At 44.5% G+C, this 27,406-nt stretch overlaps 1 protein-coding gene across 5 annotated transcripts in view; it reads left to right on the top strand.

Annotated features, from left to right (window-relative positions):
- Positions 1-27,406, top strand: part of BIN3 (bridging integrator 3) — a 148,147-nt gene that overhangs the window by 35,925 nt on the left and 84,816 nt on the right. For 4 of the 5 annotated variants that reach the window (XM_081171465.1, XM_081171469.1, XM_081171467.1 and 1 more), the window contains one exon: positions 16,628-16,676. The exons of the other annotated variant lie outside the window; for it this stretch is intronic. In XM_081171465.1, the coding sequence (XP_081027591.1) occupies positions 16,628-16,676 (49 nt within the window). The remainder of the gene's footprint in view (positions 1-16,627; positions 16,677-27,406) is intronic. 5 annotated transcript variants of the gene reach the window in all.

Genomic DNA, 27,406 nt, shown 5'->3' with positions numbered 1-27,406 from the left:
CCCCCAAAAAAAATGAGGTGCATCTTATGGGCCGGTGCGCCCTATGGGGCGAAAAATACGGTATATCTCTGAATAAACCTGCATGGGATTGCACTACATTTCTAGTTGGACTAGGCCAGGGCAGGGGAACCGGTAGCCCTCTAGATGATGTTGGACTCCAACTCCCTTCACTCCCAAGCAGCATAGCCTTGTGATCAGGGATGATTGAAGGCCACATATTCTCCATCCTGGCATGAGATACTAGGCAGTTGCATGTAGAAATACAATTGTGTTCAGCACATTTTAATTTCTAGCCACTTAGAAGCAGGTCATGGAAGTGAGATGTCATGCCAGTTCCATCATGCACAGTCTTACAGGATGGTGCCAAAAATGATGAAACCCTTGGTGTGGTGCCCTCTGGTAACCCACCAGCACCTCCATAGTGGCCCCCAAAGCTTACCAGCATGTGGGTGGGAACAGGCAGCAATGCTGAAAGCAGCACAAGTCCAGTAACCTGGTACTTAGCTCAGGGGTGTAAAAAAAAGGTACCGAGTCAGGTATCTGTGGCTGTTGCTGCCAACGTCCTTCTCTCCCAGGGCCTCTGGACCCAGCCTCTGATGCATGTGTTGGGGTGAGTTCCAGAGGCATGTAGGTAAAGGAGATTGCTGCCTGCATGGCCCAACATTTTTCTGTACAGTGCTGAGCCATAAAAAGGGGAGTGGCTTTTGCAGGGCGCTCTAGAAGTTTACTCTTCATGCTGGGTGCTGATGTCAGGCTTGGTTGGGGCTGTGAAGGTGAGTAAAAGACATAGGACTCTCAAACTTTATTCAGCCAAATCTCAGTTTCCCTGATGTGGTCATCATTATGCTGACTTATTTCCAAACAGGCAACTACAAACAATGTTATTACACTGTTGAGCACCAACCATGTTGCACAAGCCTTCTTTAACATGGTTATTTTTGTATTGTAGTCACTAAAACAGCCTTGCAGGATTTTGCTCGTCCACATGCCCAGAGTGAGTAATTTTCTTTTGATGGGCGCATAAAATATCATTAGGTTTTTTCTCTTAATTATTGTCTTTCAATGGTTTGGAGACTCTGACTTGGCTACTTATTCACAAAGCACAGATAAGATGCTTGTATGTGTGCATTGCAAGAGAAATGGTCTCTGTCTCAAAGAACTTCGCACAAAGTGTGTTCAGTAAATTACCTGAAAGCAGGATTAAAACCCAGTCCTTCCACCTATAAATATAGAAGGTGTTTTTCACAACACATTTTCCTGTCACTTCTGCATTCAGCACTGGCTTATCACAATAGTACCTTGAAAGTTCTCCATGGTTTTGACCCCTTAGCTTGTAGCTCTCCTGTCTTATATGTGTTTCAGGTTGACCATCACTCCTACATATTTACCACTCTGAGCTGCCCACTGTTTTCTTTTTCTCATAAGACTCCAGCAATACATGTCCTGCAAAGAATCCTAGGAACTGCTATCATTTCCAACACCCTTGACAAACTACAGTTCCCAGGATTCTTTGGGGGGAGTCATGAGCTTTAAATACGCATATGTAATTGTGGAAGCCCCAGCTCAAAATCTACTTTCACTGTTAAACTTTTATCTTAACCTCTTTAGCCTCTCTCTATCGCCAACTGAAACAGTGCCTAAATATATGGAGTAGTATTTAGTCAAATTCATTTCTAGTTCTTGTTTCTTCTCCTTCTCTCCCCTGTTGTCTCCCTTTCCCTCTCTCCACTGCACCATGTCCTACCAGGTCCTGTCTTTCTGCATATGAAGAGCCATGGTGGCACTATGTGCACCATAATTTTCTTGGGAATTGTGCCAATATAAAGTTGCCTGTCCCCCTTTCTTCCCACCAGTTTCATAAAGAAGGTGGACTAAGCTCTAGGGTTTATTCCCCCTTTGCTCCCCAGTATCCTGTATCCAAGGAACACACTCATTCTCCAAATGTGGGTCCTTATGCAGCCCAAATAGCCCCATCCTTGCTTAAGAGGAAAGAATCGGGCTTGGAGCACCAAGGCTTGCTGAGTAGAACTGGTACATTCATTGGGCATGGAATACGGAATGACTGCTGTGAGCGAACAGAATATTGGGGGTTGGGGGTTGGGATGGTGTATCCTTGAGGAGGGTATTGATTGCTGGCTGGAACCCTGAGCAGGGACACTCCACACTGCCATATTCTGTTGCAGGTCCCACAATGTCCATTGCCAGTTTGCGATGTGGCCTGATTTTAATGTTTCGGTTGAATCTCTCCCCCACCCCCTGCCCCAAGTTGCATAAGTGTGAAGTTAAGTGGAGAATTTGGAATGGCAACTCTGTCAGCATAAGCTGTTTGTGATCTATTTGAATAATTTTTCCTCTTGTGTTCTGTTTGGAATGGTTGCTATGAGTTCCTATATAAGGAATGGGAGTTTGGTGGGATGGTTCATGCAGTTTCCATGGACACCGTGTAATACCGCAGCAATAAACCCAGAGTGAAAGGGTGTATGTTTTCCAATTGTGTCTTATGTTTCCACTTGGTGCACCTGTACAGGCAGGGGTTAAAACTTTTCCTTCCTTCTTGGACTCCTTATGAACTGATGGGGTTTTCCAAAGGTGAACAAACAGCCTCACATGTTTACAAGACTCGCCTGCAATCTCAGAAGGTTTCAGGCTGTTGTAGGAAAGGGGTGGATCACACACAGCTCTCCAGATGGTTTCCTGAGCCATATTGGGACTATGTAGTGCTATCTTACTAAGTAGAATAAGCGCCTTGGCTCTAAATATCACTTCAGCTGTGGAATCACCAGGGTGGCCTTGAGCAAATTTTTCATTCTCAGCCTTTGGTTCTCATCTGGAAATAATTCTGATACAACTACATAGCTGTAGGAATGAGAAACACTTTTAAGTGCAATAGAATGACTTGCATATATGAAAGCTATGTTCCTTGGTCATGCTAGAGCAGGCTTCCTCAACCTCGCCCCCCCAGATGTTTTTTGGCCTACAACTCCCATGATCCTTAGCTAGCAGGACCAGTGGTCAAGGATGCTGGGAATTGTAGTCTCAAAACATCTGGAGGGCCGAGGTTGAGGAAGCCTGTTCTAGAGCATGCTTAAGAGATGAGCAAGGCTTTGCAAAAGAGAGGAATGGCCAAGCTGAAGCCTAGCCCCAGTGCCTGTATCTTTTTTGCCTTAGCCGTTGCACCTTGAAGGCAGATGGAGAAGAGGACTTGTTCACCAAAGATCCAGCAAGCACCATCCAACTTCACACAGTGATGAACCATGATACCTCTTGGTCGGAAGCCCACAGACAGGGCATGAGGGCTGTCACCTAGTACTCAGTTGCATACTGCCTCTGAACATGAAGATCCCATTCAGTCGTCATGATTAATAGGTGGCAGTAGGCATACTAATATAGAATGGGTCAGACACCATTTTGAAGCTATATTAGCTAATGGCCATTACCAAATTGGAGACATGGCAATGGTGGCAGAAATTAGGATGAAGTCTGTGAGGCAAAGGTGGGGGTGTGGATTCCAGAGTGTGGCCACAATCAGCCACCTCAGTCCTCTGGCCCTTGACTTCCCTGCCTTCCACAAGTTTCTCTCCCCACCTCCATCTTGATCTACCAGAGATGGATAAGGAATTCATGTGAACTGCCAGATCACTCTGCAGCATGGCAAGGCACTATAGTAGGGGGGGGGGAATATTTGATCCCTTTGCAAAAGACGACTTAGTACTTGGTAGCAGAAGCCTTGTTGGCAATTACAGAGGTCAGACGTTTCTTGTAGGTGGCCACCAGGTTTGCACACATCTCAGGAGGTATTTTGTCCCACTCCTCTTTGCGGATCCTCTCCAAGTCAGTAAGATTTCGAGGCAGATGTGTAGCTACTCGAACCTTCTGTCACAGTCCGGTTTATGGGCTGTCGAAGTCCTGGCTGAGGACGTCGGGACCAGGAGTGGGAGCAGGAACGGGAGTCAGGAAGCCAGGAGTCAGGAAGCCAATGGTCCGAGGATCCGGAAGCAAGGAGTCAAGAAGCCAAACGCAGCAAGGTAGGAAGCGTGTTGCTGTGGCAAAGAGCCAAAGGGAAATGCTGACCTTATATCTCTTCCCGGCTCTTGCCACCAGGTGCTGTGAGTTACCAATCAGCCTCACCTGTGCGGCCATGCCTTGCCTCTTCAGAACAAACTTAGGAAAGCCCCAGTCCTGCAAAGCCCTACCAGTCACAGGGCCTGGCTGCTGCACGCACTCCTGACACCTTCAGCTCCCTCCACAGATTTTCGGTGGAATTAAAGTCTGGAGACTAGCTAGGCTGCTCCAGAACCTTAATGTGCTGCTTCTTGAGCCACTCCTTTGCTGCCTTGGCCATGTGTTTTGGGTCATTGTCATGCTGGAATACCCATCATCAACCCATTTTCAATGTCCTGGCTGAGGGAAGGAGGTGCTCACCCAAGATTCGACGATACATGGTCCCGTCCATCGTCCCTTCAATGCGGTGAAGGTTTCCTGTCCCCTTAGCAGAAAAACACCCCCAAAGCATTATATGTCCCCCTCCATGTTTGACGGTGGGGATGGTGTTCTTGGGGTTGTAGGCAGCATTCCTCCTCGTCTAAACACGGCGAGTTGAGTTGATGCCAAAGAGCTCGATTTTGGTCTCATCTGACCACAACGCTTTCACCCAGTTCTCAGATGTGCATTGGCAAACTGTAGATGGGCCTGTACATGTGCTGTCTTGAGCAAGGGGACCTTGCGGGCTCTGCAAGATCTCAGTCCTTCATGGCGTAGTGTGTTACCAACTGTTTTCATGGTGACTATGGTCCCCAGCTGCCCTGAGATCATTGACAAATTCCCCCCATGTAGTTCTGAGCTTCTTCATCACCGTTCTCTTGATCATTGCAATGCCACAAGATGAGATCTTGCATGGAGCCCCAGACTGAGGGAGGTTGACAGTTATTTTGTGTTTCTTCCATTTGCGAATTATTGCACCAGCTGTTGTCACCTTCTCACCAAGCTGCTTGGCAATGGTCTTGTAGCCAAGTCCAGCCTTGTGCAGGTCTACAGTCTTGTCCCTGACATCCTTGGACAGCTCTTTGGTCTTGGTCATGGTGGCTACTTTGGAATCTGCTGGATTGATTGCTTCTTTCGACAGGTGTCTTTTGTACAGCTACTGTAACGAGCTGGGATTACAGGTGAGACTTCTCCCTTACAGCAGGTGCTTCTAATCTCAGCTTGTTACATACAGTGAAGATACCAGGTAGCCTGACATCTGGGTGGTTGATAGGGGATCAAATACTTATTTCACTCATAATTCACATCAATCCCGACTTTTGTATTTTGGGTTTCTGGGGGTTTTCCTGTTATTCTGTCTCTCACAGCTACAATAAACCTACCGTTAAAGTTATGGACTGGTCATTTCTTCGTCAGAGGGCAAACGGGCAAATTTAGCAGGGGATCAAATACTTTCCCGACTCACTGTAGCTTTCTGAGGAAGCCTAAATAGACACTTCCTTTTTAAAATCCTTCACTCTTCTTGAACTTGCTAGCAAGGCTGCTGCAGAACCAACTGATGGGCCTCTTTGTGATTTAGCTTTCCCTCTTCTGCCAACCTGGGGAACAACGCCAGGAATCTTCATTGTGTTAGTGCTGGTCACTTGGATAAAACTGTTTTTATTTAACAGGGCAGCTTTGAAGAGTGGAAATAATCTAATTCTGTGTGATGGCCACACTCCATTTTTTTTAATGTTATGATAATCATTTCAAAGGATTTCACATTCCAAATGTAGTTCTGGTATGTTATTTCCCTAATAGAAGTCCAAGACCTAAAGCACATGTAGAGAGCCAATGACTTTCTCCTCAAGGCTGTTTATGTAAGTTCCATTTAACCATCATAGTTTCTGACTGCTAATAGATCTATGTGTCCAATCATCCTTCAAAACCACCTGAGCTTTCTCAACCAAGCTCCCCCCAAGGTGTTGTGGACCAAAGCTCCCATTTCCCCTTACCATTGGCCATGGTGACTGGAGCTGAGGGGGGTTGGGAGTCCCAAATTTATGGGAGGTACCAGGTTGAAGAAGGCTGATCTAATCAAATGATTAGGGATCTAAAATACATACTCATATGATCGATCAGCAAATATGTAATTTTTGGATTGGTCAGGCCAGATATAGTCTTTCTCTAACAGGTTGAGTAGTATTGTTTTTGTGCTGTGCTTTTAAGCTCCAGTTCTGATTTCATAGCAAACCTAGACTAGGAACTGTAAATACAGAATCTGAATTCAGGTATATCCATCCATGGTCCCAGTCTGGTTATGATAGGTTATGCTGTCAGTGAAAAGATAGAACTTGCATGCTTGGTTGCAGAGGCACTATAGATCATTAAATAGGGCCTATAATACTGATGGCTTCCACAGACACTTTCAGTGGTTTCTTGAGGCCCTATTTGGGAACTCTGGGTGCTCATTATTTTCAGAAATTCTGTTAAAATTAACATGCTTTTCACCATTCCATAATAAAATGTCAGAATTTTGAATCTGGAAAATGGATTCTAATTAATTAAATAATGTTTTTAAATTGGCTTTATTTTGGTTTTTGAGGCAAGAATAAAACACTGGAATCCCAGTGGAAATAGAGAGGTAAGCTGAAGTTTAACTCTGGCTTACTGTTAAGTGGGAATTATGGTGCAAGTAGATAAATAGGTATCGACCGCTCTAGCAGGAAGGTAAATGGCGTTTCTGTGCGCTGTTCTGGTTTCTCCAGAAGCGGCTTAGTCATGCTGGCCACATGACCCGGAAAAACGGTCTGCGAACAAATGCCGGCTCCCTTGGCCAGTAAAGCGAGATGAGCACCGCAACCCCAGAGTTGTTCGCAACTGGACTTAATTGTCAGGGGTCCTTTACCTTTTTAAAATGCCAATATACTGTTAAGTGTGAGCCAGACCATTGAATAGCGTAAAGAAAATCAGCCATGTGATGGAGGATAGACTGATTTTACTGACTCTTGGTTGCAGAAGTAGCTTATGCATTGAAGGAACCCTTGAAGGAACCCTTGAAGGAACCCTTGAAGAGGAGGTTAAGGGGTGATATGATAGCCATGTTCAAATATATAAAAGGATGTCACATAGAGGAGGGAGAAAGGTTGTTTTCTGCTGCTCCAGAGAAGCGGACACGGAGCAATGGATCCAAACTACAAGAAAGAAGATTCCACCTAAACATGAGGAAGAACTTCCTGACAGTAAGAGCTGTTCGACAGTGGAATTTGCTGCCAAGGAGTGTGGTGGAGTCTCCTACTTTGGAGGTCTTTAAGCAGAGGCTTGACAACCATATGTCAGGAGTGCTCTGATGGTGTTTCCTGCTTGGCAGGGGGTTGGACTCGATGGCCCTTGTGGTCTCTTCCAACTCTATGATTCTATGATTCTATGATTCTATGATTCTTGTTATCTCAGGCTGAAATGGGATGAAGGAGCAATACAATGTAAGCTCAGCTAAGGCTGTTTGAGAGCTATTGAAAACATGTTCTCTTCTACAGTTAGTTAGGAGATCCAATGGAGAGCTCTTGATCTTGATGAATATGAAGGTCTAATGTCTAGGAAAATTATTGTTCTTTATATTGGGAGAATGACGAGTTTCAAATATACCTCCCACTTATTGCTAGACTCATTTGCTCCTGACATGACGTGAATGGTGACTATATTTCTACAATTCAAGGTGGCAACATCTACTCATTTGATTAGATGCTTAATACTATATTAAATTTAATTTTAGATTAATTGCAACCTTTGGCCTTCTTCTCTATCCACCCAGAACAGTTATTTGCCATTTGCTGGGAATTTATCACTTAGTATACTGCAGGTGACCTTTGCCTGAACCAATGCATGAAATTAGGACTTCATTTTGGCTTATAAAAATTGTGCTGTTCTACTGATCTTGTTTTAACTGTTAATATTAGGTGAGTGCCTCTGCAGCATGACAATGAAAACAATTATTCTTTTATCTATATCCCCAAATTGTACAGTGGTACCTCTAGTTTCGAACTTAATTCGTTCCGGAAGTCCATTCTTAACCTGAAACTGTTCTTAACTAGAGGTGTGTTTTTGCTAATGGGGCCTCTTGCTGCTGGCGGTACACAATTTCCGTTCTCATCCTGGGGCAAAGTTCTCAACTCGAGGTAACTCTTCCAGGTTAGCGGAGTTTGTAACCTGAAGCGTTTGTAACCTGAGGCATTTGTAACTCGAGGTACCACTGTATTTATGTTCTTTTTTGCTTGTTTCATAATTCAATAGAATAAAATAAATAATCTTCAGTTTTCACTTTCATTTGCAAGTTTTTTGTCCCTTTGATTGCAATGCAAGCCTTGAAGCCAACCTGACCCTAGTGCTGATCTAGAGATCTTTGCATGTAGGCAACAACAGTCCACAGCAGTACACAAGGATCTCTCCTATTGGTTATGTATTAGTACTGCTACATAATTGAAACTGATGTGAGGAGTGCCTGCTTTCAGGTCCCTCCGCTCTTGAGTGATGTGTCTGTGGCTTGGCAGCATTGCATGCACAATTGCCCATATTGTGGTGGTTTGGATTTTAGCAGGCCTCTGGGGGTGAGCAATAGTAAGTTCAGTCTATGCCAGAGCAACAGTTTGCTCAAACTGATGAGCCAAGTCAGAGTTAACAGGACCAGTTCCATAATCCTCTTGTGTCCCCCTTAACCCGACTGAGTTGGTGGCAAAGCGTACAACAATCCGGTGTCCTTTTTCTCTGGCAAGCTGCCATGGGTGGCTATCCATTTTTAATTTGAGTCAGATGATTGGCCCATCTCACCTAGTAATGTCTAGTCTGAGTGGCAGCAGCTCTCCCAAGATTTCAGACAGAATTCTTTCACACCCTTCAGTATGATCTCATTTTAATTGGAGATGCCAGGGATTGAACCTGGAAATTCTGCATGGGAAATAAATTCTCAATCACTGTGTTGTGGCTCCTCCTCAGTTTTCTAATGCACAGCCCTCTTCTCCCCCTGCTTTAGGGAATCAGAGGAGAGGCATCTGGGTTCTGCTCCTAGAGTCTCTGGTACCTAAGATTGCTGACTTGTGCCTGGTTGGGCATTTGCAACTCTCAATACTGTTTTGCACATAGCGAAGAGGAATCCATGTACAAGAGCATGTCTCCTTTGCATGCTTTTCTTCACTGCATTCTGGCTGTGCCATCTTTCTTCCTATCATGTTTCTGCATTCTGCTTCTGGCACCCAGGGGCTTCTTGTTGCAAAACTGTCTGGAATTTCACTTTGAACTGGGGCTTCTGTGCCCTAATTACAGACCTTGAGACTTGTAGTTGCAATGCATGAATGTTTTACATTAAGAGGTTAATACACATGCAAAACCAGGTTGTCTCCTTATTAAGAAGGAAGTCAAGGATCATCTTCAAAAGATGCTTTACCTGGTAGCTTGCACCTGTGAAGATTGCAGACCAATCCACTATTTGACAGTCAGCACCTGTGCATATCTGGCTGCTCCTCTCTTGCTTTTGAATGCTGTCCTCAGACTGCTGTTGCTCAACTGGCAGTCAATCTCAAATAATTTTGCTTGTGGCAGCTTCTTCAGAGCAGACATTACTCTTCTGTACATTTAAGGTTTTCACAAGTCTGTCGCTGACAATGTGTGGACAGTTGGGTTCCATTGTATGTTTGCTTTTGCATTAACTGACATTAAATTGTAACACTATGGAAAGGTAAAAAAGGTAAAAGACCCCAGACAGCTAAGTCCAGTCAAAGGTGACTATGGGGTTGCAGTGCTCATCTCGCTTTCAGGCCGAGGGAGCTGACGTTTGTCCACAGTCAGCTTTCCGGGTCATATGGCCAGCAGGACTAAACTGTTCCTGGTACGATGGAAACCAGAGCACACGGAAATGTCATTTACCTTCCCGCCACAGCTGTACCTATTTATCTACTTGCACTGGCGTACTTTTGAACTGCTAGGTTGGCAGGAGTTGGGACAGAGCAATGGGAGCTCACTCTGTCGTGGGGATTTGAACCGGCGACCTTCCAATCGGCAAGCCGTGTTCCACTATAGAAGAAGTAAGGCTTCATTGCCCTGATATTCTATATGGTGTGAGGGTTTATTTGAAAGCGAGATTGTAAATCCTTTGTGTTGGAGCAAAAACTGTATTGTTACGAAGGTTGTGCACTACACTCAATCCCTGGGCCAGTGGTAGCAAGATTCCAGGGGGTTCCAGGCGCTCACCTAGGGTTGTATTTCTCTTGGGAAAATTGAGTTACAGTGGAGGCTAGTGTCTTTAAGAAGTATGGTTTATTTTACACATATTTACACCAAAGTCTTCAGTGGTGGGGGAGCAGAATGTTACGCCCCAAGAGTGTCTTGCATTGCCCCTCTCTTAGCTTCAGCAAGCTGGGGTCCAAAGCAGCAGTCGGTCATGGCTCCCAGTCTCAGGGCAGCTTCTTCCAGCCAGTGCCAAGATGGTTCTGCCCTTCAGCCCCCTCTTCAGAACACAAAAGGACACATTTTTCTGTGGCATCATGCCTCCCCACCCCAGTTAACTTGGCAACCTCCGAAATCTCCTGTCTCTGTCCACTCCTCTTTGTATTGCCAATTGCTGTTAATGGCCCAGTATCTGGCTCCACATTGTTTCTCAATGGCTCTGCACTTTGTTAGTCAGGCCAGGCCTGTTTACATAATCTAACCCAGGAATTTCTTGTCTGGCACGGTTCTGTAGCTTGTATTCTCCCTTCATATCCCAAATATTATCTAAATACTATTGTTTATTAATTTCTACAATTCACTAACAGATTCTGGTACCCGAGATCTATGACAGTATTATGCAGTTGGAATGCTGAGCAATGCATTACAAATAGGGTGGGCATTGTTCTCCGCAGCTGCCTAAACTTGGACTGTTTCTGACATCACCTTTCCTTGCATATTTTTGACTACCTATGTAAAGACATGCTGAGATGTAATGTGATGTCTGAGTAGACAGATATATGAAAGTACAGGATGAATGCAACCACAGCAAATAATAAGGGCCATGATTAACCTGCCCAGGAACTGAGATAATCTTCTCAGCACCTTCTCTCATTTTCCCTGTCCTACAGAAGTAAGGTAAATATCTTACTGGTGAGTGGGTCTTCTCTGTGGCAGCACTCCACAAATGTTCACATTCTAGCTAAAGGCAAATGTTCTTTTGTAGTAGTAGTAGTAGTAGTAGTAGTAGTAGTAGTAGTAGTTGCTCTCTAACTGTCTGCTACCCTTTAATGCTGTACATGAACCTTCCTCAATCTGGTGTCCTGTAAATGTTTTGGACTCCCAACTCCCATCATAGCTGTTTTGAGGCATCCTCTTCTCCACAGAACATCTTCAAAGAGCGAGGGGGGGGAATGGAGTTTTCCTCCTGTGGGGAGGAAATTTGTCATGTGGGCCAAAGGATCCTGTTTGCTCTAAAACCACAAGGGTTGAGAATTTAATTTTTAAAAAATAAATAAAAACACAAGCTATTCTCATGAATTCCACCATGAGGTACACAGTGTAATCCCGTGGGTGAGGAATTCCAGAAAACAGGCAGGCTTTACCATACTATTTTAAGTTAACTGGCAGGTGTCTGTAAGAATAACAATGAAACTACCTCAATTTCATGTTTTTGCCTATGTGGCGGGGGGGGGGGGCTTATTGACTTCATTTTTCTTCCAAGGCACACCAGTTGCTATTGACAGCATAATTATATGCCAGACAATTGCTTGTTTATAGAAGACGTGTGATTCATCACTGTTAAGGGTACCAGTAAAGCTAGAAAGGGTTAATAGACTAAAATTACATCAGCTTTGCTGTAGAGCAATAAACAGGAAGCACTTCAGAAATTAAATTTATACATTTGTGACTAAGGCTGACTTGAGCTCCATGCTCAGTTCAGAATGGTATGGTTTGCAGGCCAAGTTCATTACTGGTGGCAAAATTATACACTTGGTTAGAAAACAATGGTGGCAACTTGCCTGAGAAAGAGAGAGAGAGAAAAAGAAGGACCTGAGGCATTTCTTCTTACCACCCCCCCTTCCATCCAGCCAAGATTATATGGTACTCAAGTACTGAGTGTTGTCTCCTGTGGTGTGGTATTTGTGGAATGGCGCCTACAGCCAAGAGAGTCCCTGGCAGGTAGCTTTGTGTTTGGATCATGTGGATACCCCAGGTTCATGGCTGTTCAGGGCTTTGGTGATCATCCTTGCATAAGTCACTTTTTCTCAGCCTTGCCAAGGCTGCCATGCAGGGCTTTTGCAAGGATAAAACACTTATTTGAGATTCTTGTAGGAAAGAAACCAAGATGACCAAAGGGTCTGGAAGCCAAGCCTTGTGAGGAATGATTGAGGGAGTTGGGTATGTTTGCCTGGGAAAGAGGAGGTGGAGAGGAGATGTGAGAGCCAAGTTCAAATATCTAAAGGGTTGCCACATGGAAGATGGAGCGAGCTTGTTTTCTCCTGCTCTGGAGGGGAGGACCCATAACAGTGGCTATTAGAAAGGAGAATCTCACTAAACATTAGGAACAACTTCTGACCGTACAGTAATTGCTGTTAGACAGTGGAATGGATTCCCTCGGGAGGTGGTAGACTCTCCGTCCTTGGAGAGTTTCGGGTGGCCACCTGCCATGGACGCTTGAGCTGAGATTCCTGCATTGCAGGGGGTTGGACTAGATGACCCTCAAGGTCCTTGCCAACTCTGTGATTCTAGGGGATGCCAACATGAATAAATAAGCACATTAAGAGTAGACAAACTCCCCCCTGCTTTCCAAACCACTGGAACAGAAAGTCTCCTTTCTAAGCCAAATACAATCTTTCCACCTTCTTTCAGTTTCTCCATGTCTCCTATTTTGCACAGAGGAAGGGCTGTAGTTCAGTGCCAGAGCACATTTTGCATACAAAAGATCCCGGGTTCAATATCTGGCCTCTCCAGATAGGGCTGGTAGACACTCCCTGCCAAAAACCTTGGAGAGATGCTGCCACTGAGAATAGGCATGACTGCTCTAGATGGACCAATGGTCCGATTATTATTTATTAAATTTGTATACTGCCTTTCATCCAAAGATCATAGGGTAGTTCACAACAATATAAGACAACTTCCTTGGTTCCTGTGCTCATCAGCCACCCACCCCACCCCACCCCACCCCACCCCACCCCAGCCCCATTTTTACACTTGAATAACTAAGATTGTGATTCTATTCACTTAGAAGCCCCATCGAACCCTCTGAGATTTACTTCTGAGTAAATGTGTATAAGATTGGACTGGATGTAGCTTTTCTATCTGTGTTTAATGGAAGTAAGCGGGTCTTGGCTCAATCAGCTAGGTTGTACTGATGTAGGTAACATTAACATTGGTATCTTAGAATGGGGAGTGCATAGCAAAGCCTTTGCATACCTACTTGTGTGAGTCGGTGTGCATATGTGTATCCCCTCCAAAAATGTTTTATTTAATTTTTGTATACAAATAGCAGTACAGTATAAACCAGTACATAACACGTACATATGGGTTGTTGGCTACAGCTTACATAGAAAAAGAAGAATCTGGGCCCCTGACTAGATATGTTAGATTTCTTAAAAAGTGCATTTATGTTTAATGTTGTGAAGAAAGGAGACTCTAAGGAGGTGTAGCTTCTCTTGTCATTGCACTTCATTTTATACCTTTATTAATTGCTCTGAAGACTGTTGGCGAAAGTGGTTTAACTAGGTGATGGAAAAGGCTGTTTTCAGTTGCAGTTGCCCCTTCTATAGAACTATTAAAAGCATGGATAGCTTGCCAAAAACAAATGTTGGCAGTTTTCCATCTCTGTCTCTGTAGCAATGAAACAGAGGCTGTATACAGGAATCCTCAACCAAACACTTGGTGGGTTAATTTGAACCCGTCTGTGTGTATTCCTTACCCTTCTTTGGCTTTCTTAGGCATACAGCTCCCAGGCTTTCCAAAGCCCCTTCCTATCTTTAGGCAAGTTTGAGACTTTTTTCATAATGCAGTTATCAAGCACATGCTATGCACACACACACACAGGTTCTGTCTCTGGCATCTCAGTTGAACAAAAACAATATTGGGCTAGGTGGATTAGTAATAGGCTCAAATAGGCTCAGTCTAGGCAGTCACACATGTTCAGAACAAGTGTTTTTAAAGCACGTGGTCTAGTTTGCCCCTTCCCGAAAGTATTTAGAATCTTTTTGAGCCTTTGTGGCATCATATCAATTCAGTTAGTTACTGTCAACAGTGGGGTACTTGCATACGGACAAATAACTAGGTTAATCCATATGAAGATGTGTCTATAATGCACATACTCAGTCCCCTGCATTGCAAGATTTTAAGGCAGTTATAAGGTTTGTCACAATTGATGTTGGAGCATTGGAGGGAGAACCATGTGCGCACCTTGAACTTCTGAGAGAGCAGGTGGGATATAAATGTAAAAAAGAAAATGTTTGGTGTGCTGGCATCTGACATGGTGCAGCTCAGCAAATTGGTATCTTGGCCTCTTGCCAAAGCACTGTACAGTGGTACCTTGGGTTACAAACCCCTCGGGTTACAGATTCTACTAACCCGGAAGTAGTACCTTGAGTTAAGAACTTTACCTCAGGATGAGAACAGAAATGGCGCGGCAGTGGCAGTGGGAGGCCCCATTAGCTGAAGTGGTACCTCAGGTTAAGAATGGTTTCAGGTTAAGAACGGACCTCCGGAACGAATTAAGTTCGTAACCAGAGGTACCACTGTATTTGCTGGAGGAATTTGAGATTGAAGGAGCACTCTAGACTCCACTATGGGAAGCTGTCTTTACCTTGCAGGTAACTTATTGGGAGATGAAACTGGATCACCTACCTTGTAAGATTGTCATATGTCTGATGAAACACTGCTGCATCCAAAAAATCTACTTGTAGCTATTCACAGCTTTCGAGTTTCTTTCCTTTTTTTAAAGATACATTGCATTTTTATTTTCCTCACTGTTTCCTTCCCTATCAAAACATTTGTGTTAGTTTTATTTCTTTACTCTTGCAATTTGCTTTTCAACTTAAATTGTTTAGAAACTTAGTCTGCCAAAAATGCCTCTGGCCTGCAGCATTCATATTTATGTTACAGTGGTACCCCGCAAGACGAATGCCTCGCAAGACGGAAAACCCGCAAGACGAAAGGGTTTTCTGTTTTGGAGGCGCTTCGCAAGACGAATTTCCCTATGGGCTTGCTTCGCAAGACGAAAGCCCATAGGGAAATCTCCGGGGACCTGTTTTAAATGCTGGTGGTGGGGAGCAAAGCCTTTCCCCCCCTCCGGCCTTCAGAAGAGGTCCAGGAAGGCCGGCGGGGGCCGAAAGGCTTTGCTCCCCACCGCCAGCATTTTAAAAGCAGTCCGGGATAGCAGGGAAGAGCTTCCCGCTATCGCGGACGGCTTTTGAAGGCAGGCGGGGGGGGAGCAAAGACTTTCGCTCCCCGCCCGCCTTCAGAAGAGGTCCAGGACCTCTTCTGAAGGCGGGCGAGGGGCGAAAGTCTTTGCTCCCCCCTGCCTGCCTTCCCGGGAGAGCGGAGAAAGGCAGCGCGTTTCTCCGCTGTCCCGGAGGGCTTTTGAAGGCAGGCGGGGGGGCAAAGACTTTTGCCCCCCGCCCGCCTTCAGAAGAGGTCCAGGACCTCTTCTGAAGGCTGGCGGGGGGCAAAAGTCTTTGTCCCCCCTGCCTGCCTTCCCAGGGGCTTTTACATCGCCCCGGACAGCGGAGAAGTCCTCCGCTGTCCCGGGCGATATTAAAATGCCGCCCGCCAGCATTTTAAGATCGCCCCGGACAGCGGAGAAGTCCTCCGCTGTCCCGGGGTTTTTTAAAATGCTGGGGGTGGGAAGAAAAGCCCTTGTCCCCCCCCCCCCAGCCTTCAGAAGAGGTCGGGGGACAGACTGTCCCCGGACCTGGTCTGAAGGCGGTTTCCCTAGGAACGCATTAATTTATTTTCAATGCATTCCTATGGGAAACCGTGCATCGCAAGACGAAAAACTCGCAAGAAGAAAAAACTTGCGGAACGAATTAATTTTGTCTTGCGAGGCACCACTGTATTAGGCTACCCCTATCCACTCACAAAGGGATGCAGGTAGCGCTGTGGGTTAAACCACAGAGCCTAGGACTTGCCAATCAGAAGGTTGGTGGTTCAAATCCCCGTGATGGGGTGAGCTCCCGTTGCTCGGTCCCTGCTCCTGCCAACCTAGCAGTTTGAAAGCACATCAAAGTGCAAGTAGATAAATAGGTACCACTCCAGCGGGAAGGTAAACGGCATTTCCGTGCACTGCTCTGGTTCATCAGAAGCGGCTTAGTTATGCTGGCCACATGACCCGGAAGCTGTACGCCAGCTCCCTCGGTCAATAAAGCGAGATGAGCACTGCAACCCCAGAGTTGGTCACGACTGGACCTAATGGTCAAGGGTCCTTTTTATCTACTCACAGCAAGGACTGGCTTGTCAGTGGTGAGGGGGGAAATTGATGCATGGTACAAAGAAATCAGTGACTCTGTTTTTACCTCTTGCTTTGTGACCTGTGGCACTTCCTCCCTCAAAAAGTGACTTGAGGAGGAAGATTTCGTTCCTTGATGTGGCATATTATCTGATAGCTGCTATCCTTGCTTGTTTACATAAGTACTTATTCCTGCTGCTTTTCTCTCCCTCCCCAATCCAGGATTCCGTTCAAGATTGGGCAGCCTAAGAAACAGATTGTACCCAAGACAGTGAGTAAACCAATTCCCCCTTTTTTAGATCCAGTCTTTGATCATATGGCTGATGACTCAAGCCAGCATATTAACTGGTCCCAGTTTTTAATATGGTGTTTGTGTGTGTGGGAGGGGAAAACATGAGTGAGCTGAATTTGCTTCTGTCTTTGACCACCACTCAGTTCCTATGAGTGAGGGGGAGTCTCAATACAGAGTGGATTATTTTGGTATCTGGGATCTGTGTGTCCCCCCCTTTTCTTTACTCTTGTGTGTCAGGAGGAGGGGCTCTCCTCGCTCTGGCATGGTTTTCCTAGGAGATGGCTGAACATGCTTCCTTCCTTCCTTCAGCAATGGCTTGTTTGTTCATCTTATCTGAGCAGATGGAGAAGGGGGAGTGGTTCGTATTGCTGAATATAACCATTTCCAAAGGAAGGCTTATTGGAGGAAGCTGAAATGCTTAGTGCCCAGGCATGAATTAATTTGGGCTGCAGAGCATTAGCTTTAAAAGGTATTTTAAAACACACTCACAAATGCATTTTCGCTTTCTGGCAAGTCTGAATTTCCTGAAGTGCTGCTTTTTGTTAGTTTGGTTGGTTGGTTTTTTGCAGCTGGCCATAGCATAGCCTTTTCTCAGCAGGATATCTTTTGTGCAATGCAAACTGTTGTGGGTCATGATGGTTATCTCTGAATTAACCTGCATTTACCTGTCTTTAATGCAAGTGTCCCTGAATGCTGGGGTGACAGCGGACGCTGGCTTTGTCTCTGTTCTGGCAAGGTAATCCTTTGTACAGACTAGCATTCCTTATCCTTCATCTGTGGAGCATCTACTTAACCATTGACACTAATGCCTTGGGATGCAAAGAAATATTACATGGGTGAAAGTCTCCAAGCTGCTTTCTTGAGGCATTTTGGGAGATGGGGTGAGAGAAAGGTAACATGAAGATTTCGTTGTTACTTCTCCACCAACCCTCATCCTAATGACCTGTTGTGAAAAGGCTGTGGTAGCAGGTCTCAGAGTTCCAGAGGGGCAGCTTTTCTGTTCCCACTTTGAATGGAGGAGGGGCCATGGGCACAAGGAAGTCCAGCTACAACATACGGTGGTACCTCGGGTTACATACGCTTCAGGTTACATACGCTTCAGGTTACAGACTCTGCTAACCCAGAAATAGTACAGTGGTGCCTCGCAAGACAAAATTAATTTGTTCCGCGAGTTTTTTCGTCTAGCGAATTTTTCGTCTTGCGAAGCACGAAATCCCATAGGAATGCATTGAAATTCAATTAATGCGTTCCTATGGTCAAAAAAAGTCCAAACAAAGCCAAATTTAGTACAACAAGAGTTTATTAAGTGCTCTTTAAAGTCACACATACTGTAAAGAGCATTTCAAAAATTAAAGAAACAATAAATTAAGTTTCTAAACATGACAGAAAAACATTTAAAAATCAACAAAGTGTACAGTACATTTTCTAAGACTCTGGGGGACAACTCGAAGAAGGTTCCTCTTCCACTCTTTGCTTCTTGTTGAAGAACCTGTCCATGGTGTGCTGCTTCATCCGCCTTTTCAGCACCTCCCTGAAAGGCGACATGACCCTCGTATCAAAAGTGTTCACAAGGTCACGTGCCACATGCTTGTCAGGGTGGTGCCGCTGTGCAAAAGCCTGCACATCCTTTCACTTCAGGCAAATGTCCCTCAGTTCTTTGGAGGACAGCCGTTCCTCAGTTGCTTCCTCCTCTTCCAGCGAGGCCTGCTCCTGCTCAGCCTCTGCCTGCAGTTCGACCAGCTCCTGGGTGGTCAGCTCGTGGTCGTGCTCCTCCACCAGCTCGCTGATGTCCTCCTCCGTGACCTCCAGGCCCATGGTCCTCCCCAAGGCAACAATGTCCTGCACCACTGTTGACTCTGGTGCATCAGAGTCACTTGGTGCCACACAGTCCGGCCACAGGCTGCGCCAAGCGCAATTCAGATTTCTCTGGCTGATCCCGTTCCAGGCCGTGGTGATCATCTTCAAGCAGGTGATGATGTCGAAGTGGTCCTTCCAGAATTCCCACAGGGTGGTGGTGGTGCAATTAGTCACCTCGAAGCATCGCTTGAAAAGCTCCTTGGTGTAGAGTTTTTTGAAATTGGCGATGACCTGCTGATCCATCGGCTGGAGCAGTGGCGTGGTGTTAGGCGGCAGGAACATGATGCTGATGAAGCTGAACTCCTCCAACAAGTCCTCCTCAAGGCCTTTAGGATGAGCAGGAGCATTGTCCATCAGAAGCAAAGCCTTCAGCGGCAGGTCGTTGTCCAGCAGGTACTGTTTGACAGCAGGGCCAAAAGCAAGATTGACCCAGTCCACAAACAGCACACGTGTGACCCAAGCCTTACTGTTGGATCGCCACATGACACTCAGCTGCTCCTTGTCGACCTTGTGTTTCTTGAAGGCCCGTGGGTTCTCCGAGTGGTACACCAGCAGGGGCTTGATCTTCAGGTCGCCGCTTGCGTTGGCACAGAAGAGCAGGGTCAGACGGTCCTTCATGGGCTTGTGGCCAGGCAACTTGGCCTCCTCCTGTGTGATGAAAGTCCTTTTGGGCATCCTCTTCCAAAACAGCCCGGTCTCGTCGCAGTTGAAGACCTGCTGTGGAACGTAGCCCTCCGTCCTCACAACCTCCAGGAACTCCGCTGCAAAGTCTTCAGCCGCAGAAACATCAGAACTGGCAGCCTCTCCATGCCTGACCACGCTGTGGATTCCAGATCTTGTCTTGAACTGGTCAAACCAGCCTCTGCTTGCCTTGAAGACTTCTGGCTCGCCTGAGGTTCCTGGCTGTTCCCAGACGAGGTCTGCGTGCAAGGCCTTGGGCTTCTCACAAATGACGGCCTCAGTCACTGTGTCCGCTGCACGCTGCTTCTCTTCTAACCAGATGAGCAGCAACTTCTCCACCTCCTCCAGAACAGCTGGGTGGTTCTTCATGATCCTGGTGACTCCCTTGGCTGCATCAGTCGCAAGGATATTCTCCCTCATCTTCAGGATGGTCCCGATGGTTGATGGATTCCTCCCATACTCCCTGGCGAGGTCTGTCACACGCATTCCACCGTCGTGCTTCCGGATGATCTCCTTCTTCTTTTCCAGCGTAACCTTCGCCTTCTTCCCCTCGCCGGCCTCTGCAGCAGCAGTCTTCTTGGGTCCCATGGCAGCAGAGCTCCTACCTTCGCAACCCCCCCCCAAAAATAATCAGTGCTTCATATCCAAAAAATTCAAAAGCACCCAGCCACCCACCACACAGAAATTCAAACCCAGAACCAAGTCCTTGAATTCCAAACACCCCAACCCAAAATCCAAAAACCCCCAAAAAAGTTTTAAAAGTTTAACTTACCTTTTTTTAAAAAATAATAATATTTATTAGTAGTTTCAAAATTATAAAGAAAAAAGAAAAATTAAAAACAACACTGTAATACATAGAAAGAAAACACAAAAAGAAACAACAATACAACAAAAAAATAAATAAAAATGGAAAACAAAAGAAAAAAGAAAACAACATAGATCCCAAATTACATATCTATAACTTCCATTTGCTTGTTTCATTGACCTCCTCACACCTCCCTTTTTGTATTCTAGTTTAATTAATTATTTCAGCAAATTCTTTCCATCTTTCTCAATTTTTGTTAAAAAATTTATCTTGACAATTTAACTTAATAATTAGCTCAGCAAATCCTTACCATCTTTCCCCATATTCTGTTATTCAAATTGCCTTAATTTATTTAACCTTATCTTACGCTAAAATACCTTAAAGCTTAAATCTTAGTTTTCGAATATACATAACTCCTGATATCATTTCTGCTAGAGTCATATAGTTTCATTCCAACATTTTCCCTAATATTCATTAATTTTTAGCCAATTCCCTAAATAAAAAGTTTCCTTTATAAATTTTCTTCCAATCTTCATCCAACGTCTCATCTTCCTGGTCTCGGATCGTGTCAGTCCTTACTGTCCAATCCATCTAGTCCATCAACCTGGAAGCCTTATGTCCGAGGCCCTTAAGTCTCTTCCATGTCCCTTCTGCATTTCTTCTTCTTGTTTATACTTGCCCTTTTCCTTGTCTTTTGCTGGTCTCTTTCTTAATTCCTTTCCTTTCTCATTAAGGAGTAGTTCTCTGGGGGGTTCCAACCCAGAATTGTCTCCATCTCCCTTCATCAAACCCACCCATTCCCCAAAGTCCCACTCCCCACAGTCCTCGATAAAATCCAAAAAATATTTAAAAACATATTTCAAGGTCTCTCCAAAGTTAGGAACCTCCTCAACACCAGATTCCCCCTGGCCCATTCCAACTTCAATCTTAAATGACAGCAGCTTATGCTCCTGTAGGGCCTCTGGTCTCTTCATTTGTATTATTTGAGGTGCAACCACATCCTCCTCCATTATCTTCTGTTCTTGCCCAGTCAGTACTGTTTCATGAGTTGGTCCCTGAATAATTTCTGTATCAATGTTCCCTGTTTGTCCACAGTTATTAACCACAACAGTCAAATCCATTTTTTCATTCATCAAGTCCATCTTCTCATGCATCTGTTCCAACAGGGCACTTGTCTTGCATAAGGCAAGCACCCAATCTTCCTCCCAGCTCATCTTTAGGCAAGGTCGAAAAAGACTGTTCCCACGGTCTTAATCTCACAGCTGTTGAGTCCTCAAGTATACTGCTGCAACAATTTAACAAGCTCCCTCTAGAGGAGACAATTTCTATTTGTATCCATATATATTTTTTTAAGGAAAGTCCAACAAAGGAAAATTACTTTAGTTTTTCAGATATTTTCCGGATATTTTGTTTCTTTAAGATGCAAAAGGCAACATTGGAATCAGCTTGTTTCTCTTCTTTAACTATCTGTCAAAATGTTCCATTCACAGTCAATGAACCTACTATTTCTATCTCTGACACCCCATTCCCAGGTTAGAGACGGTGGAAACTCATCCTTCTTGTTCCCTCTCCTGCAGGGGTTAAACAACCCCCCCCTTTTCTCCTGCTTCCAAGGGGGTTTCAGTAGTTCTGAATGAAGGAAATTTAGACTTTTTTGACAGCTTTCCAGACTTTAGCTTACGAAGTTTTTGCTTTAGTCTATATACAAAAAGCGGAAGGCAGACTTCCTATTTTGAACCTTCCCGCTTCGATGCCAAATTAAGATATTTCTTGAACCAATTTTCCGTTTCTACTCACGGGTACTTGTTTTAAATCCAATTGTCCACAGGAAAAAGTCAGCGCTCTCTGGCAATGGCTGTGTGGCTTCACTCTGTGAAAGTAGCAATCAGTTCGCAGCACCACGCCGCTCACTCTGCTTCAATCCGGCGCCCCAAAAAGGGGTTCCCGGTGAGTAGGGGGGCGCTTCTGGTGCCCTGCCGAACCCCACGTTCCCAGGCTTCCTCCGCCTGGGATTTCTAGCGGGTCCCCGCCTTCGCCGCGGCGGGAAGACCCAGTTTTCACGGAGCTAGTTCCTCCAGTCGGAGGAACTCCGCCATTCACCGATGGCGCTGACCCGGAAGTCTCTAAAAGTTTAACTTACCAAATGGCTGCAAAAGAAGTTTTGGAAAAGCTTCAAAAATCACCAAAGTCTTTAAAAACCTCAAAAAAGGCTACCACACCGCGTTCTATCAGTTGCTCCTCGAAGTCAAGTCGCAACTGTATTAACGGTGTTAAGAAAAAGGAAACAAACTTGCAAGACGTTTTCGTCTTGCGAAGCAAGCCCATAGGGAAATTCGTCTTGCGAAGCAGCTCAAAAAACGCAAAACCCTTTCGTCCAGCGAGTTTTTCGTCTTGCGGGGCACCACTGTACCTCGGGTTAAGAACTTTGCTTCAGGATGAGAACAGAAATTGTGCTCTGGCGGCGCGGCGGCAGCAGGAGGCCCCATTAGCTAAAGTGGTGCTTCAGGTTAAGAACAGTTTCAGGTTAAGAACAGACCTCCAGAACGAATTAAGTACTTAACCCGAGGTACCACTGTAATAATAATAATAATAATAATAATAATAATAATAATAATAATAATAATTTATTACGGCCGTAGGCCCATACAGATAAAAACAAGACATAAATAACAGCTTGTGCAGGTACCACTGTATTAATTTGACTATTACATAGAACAGTCTATGCCACCATGGTGCTCTCGACATGTTTTGGGCTACAGCCACAGCTAGGAAGGCACTATGGTGGCAAATGGTGCCATAGAGACAGCAAGGCCCTTTCCATTGGCTTTTCTGAGACAAGCTGCTCAGAAACATCTCAATCAGTTGACATCTCCCCTGGTCAGCTTGGAACTATAATGTCCCTGAACCCTTTATCAGCATATCAAGAAACTGGCAACAAGAGAGAAAATTGTGCTCCCAATGCTTGGATAAAATTATTACAGCAGTTGCATCAGCTAAAATGCGAGGAAATTGTTCAATGCAAAGGTCCTGCATTGCATAAAACCTGATGCTAGCAAACAGATTTTATGTTTTATGTATCAACAAGTTTGAGCAGCTCAGTGATAAAGCACCTGCTTTGCATGCAGGAGCTCACAGGATGAATTGCTGGCATCTCCTATTAAAAACATCATATAGTTGATGATATGAAGTTCCCTCTCTGCTTGGGACTACGGAGACCTGCCGCCAAAGCAGACAAAGCAGACAAAACAAGTGGTTTTGCATGGTCTAAGGCAGTTGTGGGTAACGTTTGGTCCTCCAGACGTTTGCTGAACTACAGCTCCCATCATCCCTGGCCATTGACTGTGCTTGCTGCGGCTAATGAGAGGTGCAGTTCACCAATGTCTCGAGGGCCAAACATTCCCCACATCTGATCTAAGGCAACTCCTGATGTATCTTTAACTTCTACTTTCCTTCAGTGCTAAGAGCCAGTTAAATTTGGTTTCTGGCTATGTCACGAGTCAATGGCAGTTCTTCTTTGCAGCCCTCTGTGGCCTGCGAGGAAGTTCAGGCAGCGGAAAGGGAGGATTTATGAGGCCTAAATCCTTGTGATGCTCCTCAGTGGGGTCTGGGGAGTTCACTGCATCCCACACTGCCACACAATCCTGTGTCTGCCAACTTGAAAGGCAGAGTGAGAGCGACCTGGAGTGTGTCCCTGCCATGGACGAGCCTCCGTTACCGGCATGATTTGCGGATGGTTCCTCCTTAATTTGGACAATTGGCTTTAATCAAGACACGCTCCTGGACCAACATATGCTAATGGGCTGCAATTAATCAGCTGCCAAAAGGACTGGGCTTGGCTCTCTTGAAGGTATTTGAATGTTTTTCTGAAGCTTGAGAATCTTTACAACAGCTGAGAAAGGAAGGAGGAGGACAAGGTGGTGCTTGCTAATGGTTTTCAAATGGTCTTTCCTTTTCTTGTCCTCCCATGCACAATGAAAGAGACGTGTGTAGCTGTTGCTTTGTTACTCTGTCTGACACTTTGAAAAAGAGGGGGAAGGCTTTTGATTTATGCTCAATAAGGAATTTAATAAGATTTTGCTATGGCCCATCCCTCGATTGAGGCTGAATGGATTTTATCTACGACCATTTCTGGTCAGGTGTGTTGTCAGAGGAATGCAGTGGGGGGGATGATCTGTAGCCAAACAGATGCAGAAAAGAGGCTGAATTTGAGAAAGGATCTTGCTCTTAACTGGGTGCTGAGAAAGAACTCCAGAGGGGAATTTAATGATAGAAGCCTGGAAGTGCACCTTATGAGTTATTTGGAGCTGCGGCTCGTATGCCAGTCTGTAAACAGTGAAAGGAATGGAATGTGACCTTGTACCATCCAGATAAACACTGCAAGGAACTGAACAATAGAAGAAAGTAATGAACTCTCTCACCAGGTCTGGAACAAAAATGTATATGAAGGACTACACATGTGAACTGGATTTTATATTTATAAGATGTAATAGAGGTGTTGTTTGTAAGTAGGAAAAAGCGATCAGCTGGAAGAATTGTAGAGACTGAGCCCCATTTCTGTTTGTGGTGTCGGGTTAAGAATTGCTATAAAAAAGGATATTAATAATGTTTCTCTGATGTGAATTGTGTAATAGTTCATGCATTTTGAAAAAATAAATAGGAAGTGCAGCTGAACTGAAAGAAAGGCAAGTAGCAGCCAAAATGACATGGACAAGAATTGACCAAATATGGGTAACTAGAGGAATGGCACCAAAGATAAGAAAAGTGGAAATTTGTCCAAAAACCTGCTCCAACCATATTGCTGTGAAGATGGAGATGAAACTAACACCAACTGGCTCTTTTAGATGGAGGATGAATGACACCTTATTTAGAGATGAAGAAGTGACTAAGAAGGCCCAAAAAACCTTGAGAGACTATTTCGAGATAAATATGAACACTAATGTTGAAAAAAGAGTAATCTGGGACGCAAGCAAAGCGGTTATGAGAGGGTTCCTGATACAACAGAATGCAATAAAGAAGAGAATCCAAAATGAGAAGGATAAAATTTTGGAGAAAATAAAGGAAAGTGAAAAGAAGTTGAGAGCAAAACCATAGTCGCAAGAGATCTTGAGAGAAATAAAGCTATATCAAGTACAATACATGAAAATGATGAATCAGGAGATAGAATGGAAAATTAAACAAATGAGACAAAAGACATTTGAGTCGGCTAATAAATGTGGGAAATTGTTGGCCTGGCAAATGAAAAAAAGACAAAAACTAAATACTATTATAAATTTAGAAGTGGAAGGAAAGAACATACAGAACCCAGTCCAGATTAGAAATTGTTTCCAGAGGTATTTTAAACAACTATATACACAAGGCCCACAGAAAGAAATTGACCTAGACCGATTTTTGAAAATAAATGGATTACAAAAAATATCTCAAGAAAATAAATTAATGCTGAACTATAAAATAACTGAACAGGAGGTAGAAGGTGCCATTCAGAATATGCAATTAGGTAAATCTCCAGGACCGGATGGACTGACTTCTAGATATTACAGATCCTTAAGAGAATGGTTACTACAACCTTTAAAGGAAGTCTGTAATGAAATAATGGATGGGAAAAGGGCACCAGAGTTGTGGAAGGAAGCGTATATCACACTTATACCAAAAACAGAGACTGAAAAGACACAGCTTAAGAACTGTTGGGAATCAAGCCTTTATCAGGAGAAACTGGCCACTCTCCAGGCACCCGGCTTGATCTCCAGTTGACCTCCCTGTCTGCATTCCCCGGCAGGATACAGGCTAGGTCGCGATAGGCGATCCTTCTCGGCGTGAGAACACCCCCCCTCTTTCCTGCCCCCCCCCCGGGCAGGGGAAAGAGATAGACAGAAACGTATTTACATGCCTTTATTTCTGTCTTACAGAAAACACGACTGCTCTCTTCAAACTCTAACAGCCGAGAGACAAACTCCTCCTGTACTTCCTGTACAGCTCATATTACACTCTGAGCTAATTCTGGTGCTTCGCACTGTGAATAGACTGTCCCTCTGTTTCCCACGGAACAGTCCCAACATTCCCATTATGTTTTGCTTTCAAGCTAGCAGTAGCTCGCGTCCGCATTGCTTCTATATCGTAACAAGAACTACCGCCCCATATCACTGCTTAATGTGGATTATAAAATTTTTGCAGACATTTTGGCTAAAAGACTAAAAAAAGTATTAGTGGAAGAGATTCATAAAGATCAAGCAGGCTTTCTCTCGGGTAGACACTTGTCTGACAATATGAGAAACATAATCAATATTATGGCACCATATTATGTTCTTTCTTTTAAAGACAATAGCAACAAAGTTTCTTTTTTAAGATATTTTGTCAATATTTGTTCCTTTAAAATACGAAAGGAAACAGTGGAATCACAATGTTACTCTTCTTTTAACTATCTGTCAAAAACATTTGTCTCTGGTCAGTGAGCTTCAAAACATCAATTCTGACACCCCGCTCCAGGGTCAGGACTTTGGAAAGTTACTTTACTTTAAACTCACTTCTGCAGGTTTAAACAGTCCAAAAAAGATCCCCCTTCTTCTCCTGCTACCAAAGGGGGGTTCAACGATTTTAAATGGTGAAAACCAATCCTTTAAAAGTGATTTTCTAAGCTCTAGTGTACGTTATCTTTGCTTTTTTCTGACTACAAGGAAACGGAAGGCTGGCTTCCTGTTTAGACCTTCCCGTTTCAGTACCAAATTAAGGTGAATTTTTAAGTCCAATTCCTTTCTAATCGCCAGTTCTTATTTGCAGACCAATTGTTCAATGTTAAGTACTCACGGGTGATTATTTTACATGCCAAATTGTCCCAGGAAAAAGGCAGCGCTCTCCGGCAACAGCTATGCGGCTTCGCTCCACAGAAAAAGCAATTGACTCACAGCACCGCGCCACTTCCCCCTCTTCGCTTCAGAGCCCGTTAGTGGGTTTCTTTGCGGGTTGGGGGGGTGCTAAGGGTGCCCGCCGAGTCCCACGGTCACAGGCTTCATCCGCCTGTGAAGAAATCTGGTCAAATTTGAAGCTTTCACTGCTAGGTCGTATTGCTGCGATAAAAATGAATGTATTGCCTAGAATGTTGTTTCTGTTTCAAACATTGCAAATTGTGGATAAAATGGATTGCTTCAAGAAGTGGCAGAGAGATATTTCTAGATTTGTTTGGCAGGGCAAGAAGCCTAGAATAAAATTTAAAATACTAACGGATGCAAAGGAAAGAGGTGGATTTGCCCTGCCAGACCTTAAACTTTATTATGAATCAGCAGCTTTTTGCTGGCTGAAAGATTGGCTGCTTCTTGAAAATACAGACATTTTGGATTTAGAAGGTTTTAATGTATTTGGATGGCATGCATATTTG

This window comes from Podarcis bocagei (assembly GCF_964188305.1).
Source record: "Podarcis bocagei genome assembly, chromosome: 15".
Taxonomy (NCBI): Eukaryota; Metazoa; Chordata; class Lepidosauria; order Squamata; family Lacertidae; genus Podarcis; species Podarcis bocagei.
The sequence above is the reverse complement of the archived record's forward strand: the minus strand, read 5'-3'. Positions and strand labels throughout refer to the sequence as shown.